Source organism: Engystomops pustulosus, chromosome 1 (assembly GCF_040894005.1).
Source record: "Engystomops pustulosus chromosome 1, aEngPut4.maternal, whole genome shotgun sequence".
Taxonomy (NCBI): Eukaryota; Metazoa; Chordata; class Amphibia; order Anura; family Leptodactylidae; genus Engystomops; species Engystomops pustulosus.
In genome coordinates, this window is record NC_092411.1 from 140970543 (window position 1) to 140980371 (window position 9829).

General features: G+C 41.0%; 1 protein-coding gene across 2 annotated transcripts in view; it reads left to right on the forward strand.

Annotated features, from left to right (window-relative positions):
- The window catches only part of HSDL2 (hydroxysteroid dehydrogenase like 2), a 28183-nt gene extending 18935 nt beyond the window's left edge, over positions 1-9248 (forward strand). For both annotated transcript variants that reach the window (XM_072154787.1, XM_072154792.1), the window contains exons 9-12: positions 1000-1071; positions 1814-1957; positions 7825-7953; positions 8845-9248. In XM_072154787.1, coding sequence (XP_072010888.1) covers positions 1000-1071; positions 1814-1957; positions 7825-7953; positions 8845-8957 — 458 coding nt within the window. In that variant the 3' untranslated portion in view covers positions 8958-9248. The remainder of the gene's footprint in view (positions 1-999; positions 1072-1813; positions 1958-7824; positions 7954-8844) is intronic.
- The last annotated feature ends 581 nt before the right edge of the window (positions 9249-9829 follow it).

The window sequence follows — 9829 nt, forward strand, 5'->3', positions numbered from 1 at the left end:
TTGGCTGTAGAATTAGGACCAGACTGCTCTCATATATAGTTAGTGGGCTTCTGAGGCGGCACATAAGAAGTGGAATTTCTGCATTGTTTCAGAGTTAATAATAAGCTATCATCTTTTCACAGCATAGAGAATAACTTCCTGATGTGTGGTCCTCTTACTTCTGACGGTGCAATAGACAGTAAATGCAGCAGCATCATACATTCAGACTGCCGTTCCATTAATTCAGGGGACAACAGACCCTCCCATTCTCATAAATAGTGAGGGTCCCCCTGCTCCTGATATGAGTCAAGTACGGATGTTTCAGGGGATTTTCAATTCAGATGCCCCTATCTTCAGTTCCATAGTATCTAGAAACATGCTTTTTAAAGGACTGATCAACCAGGGATCCTTACTCATATCCAGGCATGGTGGCTGTGTTATTTGTTATCAATGGCCATCTTCCTTCTGAAATCAACTTTTAAAATTATGCTAATGACCCAGAAGAGATTTTGGGGGTTTCATCAGAGGCCCTCCATGTTGTAGATTTAAAGTCTGTTACAGGGTGAAAGGAGCCCTTCACCCTAACATTGTGTGATGAAAATGTCTGTGCTGCACTGAGATTACATCAGGCAGAGGGAGGGAGTGTAGTGGTGAGGGAGCAGAGGGTAGGGTGAGATGGTCAAACAGCTTGTGAAGCTGCAGCATGGAGGGGCTCTGGTAAACATCAGGAACCCTTCATGCATTAGCATAATTTTAAAAGTTGCTTTTAGGCTGGTCATGGATAACAAAGATAAGATTACTACAGGCACCATGCCTGGATCTATAAGTGAGTGCATCTACTTTATTATGCTTGAACTTGATGGTAGATTTCCTTTAAGGTCCAAGAAGATATAATATACAAGAATAACTAGCTTTGAACAATAGGTTACAAGTTAATTTTTCACATCAATTTTATATGTAAAGTTGTACTTGTCTCTGAAAATACTCTATATTAATTTTAAATTTTTTTTTTTTTTTCAGGACATCCATTGCTTCCAGATTTCTTTTTAGATGAAACTCCTGATGAGTTAACCAGCCAAATTGAGAAACATGGTATGTGCCTACATCTTTAAATCTTCAAAGAGGCTGGGATTATGCTAAACCCTTGAGACAATAACTCATAGGAACATGTAACCTGTCTATTTTTATAGTAGGGAATAAATAATGTTTATGAAAAAAAACCTTCAAGGTCCTACTCAAGCAAAAGTTAAGACAGAAGGCATGTGACTGTCCAAAAGGGGCATGACTTGAGTTACACCATGAGTATTCCACAACTTTGTGTAAGACAACAAAAATGTGTAAAAGTGTACTAGAAAGTTTTAAACTATGTCACATTTATAATTTCGTATCAGACATCTGGTGCAATTAAATACTGTGACACCTCTAATAAATATGTCCTGGCAAATACAAAGTGAGGCTTTTTGTGAGGTGACATTATGGGGGACATGTATTAAACTTTTGCCTTGCTGTTTTTCTTAAATTTTTTAGACTTTTCATGGTGCATGTGCTCATTTGCGACTTTTTTTTTTGCACCTACAGTGTTATCATCTGAATCCAGGTGTAAAAGTTGCAAAAAAAAGTTGCAGATTTTGGCGCTAATCAACGGCTGACCAAGCATACAAATTAGCTTGGACCTGATTGCAACTTTTGTTTTTAAGTCGCAAATTCACTAAAGACCAAACGCCACATAAAAGAAATTCTGTTTAATAATTTATTCTCTATTCCATACATTAATTTTACATTCACTTTTTTGCCTATGTACTTAATTTTTTTTTTCTTTGCTCAAATATTAAAGGCGGATCTGCAGCTTTTAAGGAGGGTAAAACAGTGGCCTCAAGCCCTAGGGGTCCTGCAGAGGAAACCTTTGCTCTTATTGGAAAGTCCATCAATGAGGAGACTGTGAAGTCTATTCAAGGAGTTTATCAATTTGTGCTTGCAGGTAAGATGTAATGTAAGTACGATCCTGTGCTACTAACCACAGATCCTCCTGGGGCTTTGCAGCAGTAGATTGAAGGGATCTCACTAACCATGTTCACTTGAGAAGGATGATGGAAGATGCATGTTTCCAAACCTTTCTCTAGCCGCATTTAGAGCAATGGAGTTGCAACCACACTGCCAGTTTAGGGAGGATTGACACTCGCCAATGACGTCATCGCAAGCAATGCTGCCCACAAAAGTGGTTGCTTGCATTTCAGCTCGCATGTCATTGCTGGCACGCTCACACTCCATTGATTTAAATGTCACTGGCAGGTTAACAGGTTAAGAGTTAACAGCTGTTTTTTTATGTTAAACTATGTTTGGTTTCCAGGGGCTAAATTTTAATGTTCGATTCTTTTAACTATTTGAGACTAGAACCAAGCCTTCCCGCTGCCTGAGGCGAGCCATAGAGAGACGCCCCCCCCCCAATATATGTAATATATCGGGGAGTCTCAGGACCAGATCCATCATATTGGTTTGGTGTAAAAATAAAGCAATGCAAAATGCATACAGCGTGCCGCCATGTAGTATAAGATGGATAAAGCGTACCGCCATGTAGTATTAAATGAATACATTGTACCGCCATGTAGTATTAAATGAATACAGCGTACCGCCATGTAGTATTAAATGAATACAGCGTACCGCCATGTAGTATACAATGCATACAGCGTACCGCCATGTAGTATACAATGCATACAGCGTACCGCCATGTAGTATACAATGCATACAGCGTACCGCCATGTAGTATACAATGCATACAGCGTACCGCCATGTAGTATACAATGCATACAGCGTACCGCCATGTAGTATACAATGCATACAGCGTACCGCCATGTAGTATACAATGCATACAGCGTACCGCCATGTAGTATACAATGCATACAGCGTACCGCCATGTAGTATACAATGCATACACACACACACATATGCAAAGATAAAACAATTTTACCTTTCTTTTATGGTCTTGGTAAATTCGGCCTTTGTCCTGCGGCAGTGGTGGGGTGGTGGTGGGCTGGGTGTCGGGTGCTTTCAAAGCGGGGGGGGGGGGAGCCTTTTCTGGGAGTGGAGGTATGCGGGGAGTAGTGAGCACAGTGTCGGCCGGAAGCACGGTGCCATGGGGTGGGGGGAGGCGCACATGATGCGGGTTGGAGGTATGCAGGGAGTGTGGAGCGGAAGCACAATATCGGCCGGAAGCACGGTCTTGGCCGGAGCACCGTAATGCAATGCTGGCCGGACGACTGGCTGGCGGAGTTTGATGTCAGGCGGGGGCGGAAGCAAGGTGGCGGCGGGGACGGGTGCACAATGCCGGTGGCAGGGAACATGGAACCAGGCACATGGTGCCACCCCTCGTTGAGCAAGAGGAGCGCCACCTGAGGCGAGATGCTCAACTCGCACCCGTGCTTGCACCTTGCAAAATTGTTTTGAACCTTTTCCTTTTATATTTTTCAGTGTAACTAGTGTCTCCCTGCAATCCATTCTCCATTCTGCCTTCAGCTGAAGAGCTGGGGTGGGGCACACTTCAGATAATATTTTCTGAACCATGGCCCCTACAAGCAGTTTCACAGAATTGAAGATATCCACTGTTTAAATTTACAGCAAGTAATGGAGAGCTGTATGTAAAACTAAGACTAACGGTGTATATCTCTAGAAACACAATACTGATATATTAACCCCTTAACGACGTGTGACGTATCTGCTGCGGGTGTATGGAGAGGGCTCATGGGCCATAGGACAAGGTACAAGCCAAGAAAGCCTCCAGAATGTGGCTGGACACATGGCAATAAAGGCACCTTGATTTTTCTTTTCATTTTGAATTCCTGAAGTGTTGGGCTTGCACTCAATTTAGATTTTTATGTGCTGCTCTTTTCTCTTAATATATACATATATTGCAATACTGGCAACATAATTTTTGTTGCAGATTGTAGGAGTTATCAATAGCGATATAAGGGCCATACCATCACCCCATTTAAAATTCGGAAAAGGAGGCATCTGCCCCCAGTGAAAATTTAGGCATTTCTATGCATTTCAGGGAGGTTCAAGCAGGAGACGTTTGGGATTTCATCTGCCAGGTCATAGAAAGGGTGCATAGGTCGATTAGGGGTAGCAACTTCAAACAGAAAATTTTAAATTCAGAGATGTTTTGGATGTTGAATCTCAATACAAAGATGGTCTCAGTAATAGACAGGATTTGATCATATGTTATTGAAAGTTGGCATCCTGCAACCCTTACATCTAAATAGTAAATCTTTAATAATTTAACTATGCAGCTAATATATTGATAGAAATCAGATGAGGCCACTAACAGTGTACTTCTGTTATTTCTATATATAGCAGTGTGTATGTATATATACAGGTGGTCCCCAAATTAAGGACCCCCGATCTACAGACAACCCTTAGTTACAGACGGATGTATCTATCCACTGTGACCTCTTGTGAAGGTCTCTGGATGCTAAACTTCGTCCCCTACTGTAATTATCAGCTGTAAGGCTACATTCACACACATGTATGGGGGACGTATATACGGCTGATATACGTCCCCCATACACTTCTATGGGCTCACAGCCCTGTACGGGAGCGGTACGGTGCAGCACACGTGCGGCACCGTACCGCTCCGTAGCCCGGAAAAAGATAGGACATGTCCTATCTTTTCCCGTATTACGGCGCCGTGCGCCATAACTTGCTATGGAGAGGGGCGGGAGTGAGCGGCGCTCACCTCCTCCTCTCCCCGCGCTGCCGTGCTACGGTGCGGCGGGCTCACGGGAGTGTGAATGTAGCCTAAGGTGTCTGTGTAAGGTGATAATCTTTGTTCCGATGAGAGCACACAATTAACTACAGGGAAAAAGGCTATATATACACACAGTTTCTACAGGAAAAATCTTTTTAGTTCCTTCGGTTCTACTATGGGGATAAAAAAAAGAAAGACACAATTTTTAGTTCAAAAATCTAACATTTTACACGACCCCTAACAATGAAAAATCCACATTAAGACCCTTAGGACATGATGTATCCAATCTGAAAATCCATTCCAATTCTTTGTGTCGCAGTTTAGCTGATCTTTCTCCCCCTCTACAAAGTGGGATTTTAAAACTCATATAAACCATCATAGGTATAAGATTGGACAAAGAAGGAAGGATCTTCCCGTTTCTCGTCATTTTATTGAGGCTAAACACACAGAAGGGCAATTGAGGTTTAGACTTTTAGTCTTCTGCCTATTAGACCCATATTTGTAAAAGCGGGCAAAAGCCAGTGCTAAGTGAGCACATCATAGGCTATTATGTAGCCCGATCGCACACCTCACTATGTTCTTTTTAGACATTTTATAATGTAATGTTTTATGCTATTTGTGCTAGAGTCCAGCAGCCATCCCTGAGCTCAATGCAACAAAATACATATTCTAGGAAATTAAGCCTATTGTGGCTAGAGCCACCAATACCCATTATATGCTATCATATTCAAAGTGCAAAATATACAATACAATGTAAACAGGGTGATTTAGCCGTAAGGATAACAGTAGATATAATTACCTAAAGTGCATAGTGCAGTCAGGGAGGGAGCTGGAGGAAAGATTCCCCACGCGTATCGCCTGTCTATGCAGGCTTCCTCAGGGGTAAGTGTGGGTAATGCATGGATCAGGTATATATAGGGGAGACCCACCTCCAAAAACCGGGCCACCATATGCGCGTCTCCCAAATCAGTCTGGCGGCGTGTGTTTCAGCTACCGGAAGTTGCGGAGTGCGCATGCGCCGCGACAGAATCTCGTTCATGAAAGAGACTATTGCAGAGTGAATGGCTCGTGCACCAAAATATGGATCGCGTGCGCCAGAATATAGATAGCGCGTGCGCCAGAATGTGAACTCGATAGTAAATGCATGTTATGGACCAAACTTAGAATGTAAGAAGATAAAACATGCCTCCTAGTTTGGATAGTCGCCTGGTATATCCATGTCTTAAACACATTTGGAAACAAGGTATATTGAAGAGTAAACCCTAGGTCGTCGATCGCGGCACAAAGGATAAAAGGTGCCGTCTTATAGGGAGACAATGTATTGCGGCGCAACGATATATTATAGAAAAGCCAAGGTATGGACGCAGATATAAATAAGATTATAGGTATCAGTTGTATGCCACGGCGAAATAACGACTAGTCTAAAGAGGCATCTGAGAGCAACCATGCCTAGTGAACAGCTGGTGAAAAGATGTGTATACAAGAAAAACATAGCCACTGTGTCGTCAAAAAAAAAAAAAAAAATATATATATATAAAAAAAAAAAAAATTGCTATATATATATAGCAGTGTATAACCCCTGTATCATCAATTTGCGGCACAAAGAATAATCAAGATTAATGATGGAGGGTGCCGACTTACAGAGGAAAAGTATTTTCATGGCGCACAGATCATAGGCAGACCGAGATGAGAAGGGTAAGTATCTAAGGTAGAATCAAAAATATATATGAAAACTTTCCTTTTTATATAAAGAAGAGTATCCATGCATTACCCACACTTACCCCTGAGAAAGCCTGCATAGACAGGCAATACGCGTGGGGAATCTTTCCTCCAGCTCCCTCCCTGACTACACTATGCACTTTAGGTAATTATATCTACTGTTATCCTTACGGCTAAACCACCCTGTTTACATTGTATTGTATATTTTGCACTTTGAATATGATAGCATATAATGGGTATTGGTGGCTCTAGCCACAATAGGCTTCATTTCCTAGAATATGTATTTTGTTGCATTGAGCTCAGGGATGGCTGCTGGACTCTAGCACATGCAGTGCTTTTTAATTGCTTTTATGTATCGTTTTTGATTCAATAAAGTTTTCATTTGTTTCGCATACATCCTGCTTTGTTTCTGTGTTTTATAACTTAAATTTGGGATGTCTATATGCCAAGGCCCCTTTGGCCTAGCCATACTTTTCAGACCCTTCCCTCTCCTTTCTAAATGTTTTATGCTATTTGATTGCAATGGTCATGCATAAGGACTGAAAGGCTGAGAGCGCAATCGCCTATGAGCGTAGCACTGCTTAGTTATCCTGGCCGGTTGACAGGTCCGTGAGATGTACGCATGCGCCAGTAATAAAGTGTTCAGTAGTTACTATGGACATGGTTGGTCTCCCGGACGTGCGCAATGGCTACATGGGGACGCCAAGTATGGTGTGTTCGTAGAGGATCTCATAAGATGAACGTGGGTGATGTAAAAGTAACTTTATTATGCACCTGTGGTATATTTAACTGCTGCACAAGTACACTATATAATGTTTAGGAACATTTGAACAGTTTATTATTACTTGAACATGTATAGATTGATATATGAGCTATATATGAATTGATGCACTTCCACTTATTGTACTGTAAATATTTATGAAATATCATGTAATTGTTTAATTGACCATACTGAGGTCACTTCCTTTATATACTTGTATGGAACACTTTGATATTGCTTGACAAAGGCTTCGATAGAGGCTGAAACGTGCGGTATGAAATAATCCACTTTTTTTTGCTCTCAATAGTGGATTGCTGCGTTGGTTTTGGATTATATTGTATGAAGTCGGGTATATATTGTTTACTGTTACCTGCTGGTTCGTGAAGTTGCGAGAGCCCCTTTGGGCCCTATTCACACTTACCTGTTGGTTCCTCATATAGTAGCTTGATATAGCGATAGAAACTTATATGCCTCGTTTACACTTACCTGATAGTAGCGATAGTCCTTGTATGTCATGTTCACAGTTGTTTTCTCATATGGAAGCTAAAATATTTATACCTTTCACCATATTTATTGGTTGGCTCTTCATATTGTAACTTACACATATTTTTGCTCCTTTATTTAGGTTCGGAGGAAGGTACTTGGTATATGGACCTGAAAAATGATAAAGGTGGAGTTGGAAAGGGTGAAGCACCTACCAAAGCAGATGTGGTGATGAGCATGGATAGTGAAGACTTTGTGAAGATGTTTACCGGTTAGTCTTTAGTATTTATGGTACGAGGTGCGCAATGTAGATAAAAATAATGAAAAAAGGACAATGTTCTACACAAAGCAAGTGTATGACCATAGCTCAATGCCATTCTCATATTCTTGCACACAAAGTATAGAGAAACAATGGTCTACTTCTTAATATGTCGTTCTATTGCTTGCTTGGATACATGAAAACTGTTGACCTTTTCAATGATATGGATATATATCAGATCAACAGAGGCTTAGTGATAAATATTTTACTATATAGCAGTGTTGGCGAACCTATGGCACGGGTGCCAGAGGTGGCACTCAGAGCCCTTTCTGTGGGCACTCAGGCCATCACTGCAGGACAGAGTTCACCAAACAGGACCAAATCCACCAAAGCTTCCTGCTGTCCCAGGCAACTTAAGAGATGCTGCAATAAGCGCTATTTTAAAGCGACAATTCATTGACTGTTTGGAACTGCGGGAAAAGTGAGAATGTGTTGACAGAGCTGCATTATCTACGTTGGTTATCCTGCTAGACCCACCATTCTTCCTGTACAGAGAGACCCTGGAGAGAAGCTATTTGTCCTCTTTCTTTCAACTGTATTAGTGGCATTAGGCGGCAATTGAAAGATGTGGAAGAACATTAAGTTACTGCTTAAAATGCCTCGTTGGCACTTCACAGTAAATAAGTGGATTTTGGTTGTAGTTTGGGTACTCAGTCTCTAAAAGGTTCACCATCACTACTATATAGTATATGTTCTATTATTTCCCTATCATTAAAGATCAATTTATAAAATTAAAATTGTAAAAAAAAAAAACCTAAATTTCTATTTTTAGGGTCTGCTTATTATTAGCGGTGATACTAGTGTGATTTTATGATAAATAATATTGATATCTCCATTCTACAGGAAAAATGAAACCCACAATGGCATTCATGTCCGGGAAGCTCAAGATTAAGGGGAATATGGGTATGGCAATGAAACTGGAATCACTCCTGGTCCGGATGAACTCCAAGCTGTGATCTAGCCGACATAAGACTGTTATAAAAAGGATTAATTTACCTGACTACAGACTTTAGTTGTTTGTGGATGGACTTTGTAAAGGGAAAGATTAAGCTACCCAAAGTTAACCACAATAGATATTTGTACATCATCTTTTTGTATTAAATAAGTTTCCAATTAGGGCATGAATATGGGAGACACATTTACTAATGTTCTAGACTTGTATCGTAAATACTGTACATTTATCAAGAATTAAACATAACTTTTTCTAACTATTAAAAGTTTAAAGAAACCGATCTCCAAATCTTTTATCTCTTCAACCTTCTTTATGTATCATCACATTCTGTGATGGGAGATATGTGCGTAAATGTCTAGTCCCTGGCATATTTGTGGGATTTGAACATTGTTAAAGGGTTGGCCATTTTTTTTAATGTTATCTGGCTCTGCATGTGTATGTATATGTACCTGTACCTTTGCCTCTTGTGAGAGCTTCAACCTTTCCCCGTTCTCACCATGCTGCCCTCTGCATTTATACACAACTTCCTGTTTCTCACTGTTCCAGACCATCCTCATGGCATCCCCTACTCTCTTTCTCTGTCCTTCTCCCTGACAGACAGAGGGAGAGCAGGATACGTCATAGCTCTGCTGCTAAAGCCCCTCCTATTCATCAGTGCTCAGACATGTAAAAGATTATCCATGGAGAGTCTGCAGATAGCACAAATGTAAGTAGCAGGAGTGTCGAATCACTTGATGAACATTCAGGGATTATAATGCAGTAAAGGCACATGGGGAAATAATGTAAAAGAGTGGCCAACCCCTTTAATATCGGTAGAGGAAAACGTACACCTTTTGACCTCTTATGGAACACCCGCTGACCATTTATACATCTGCA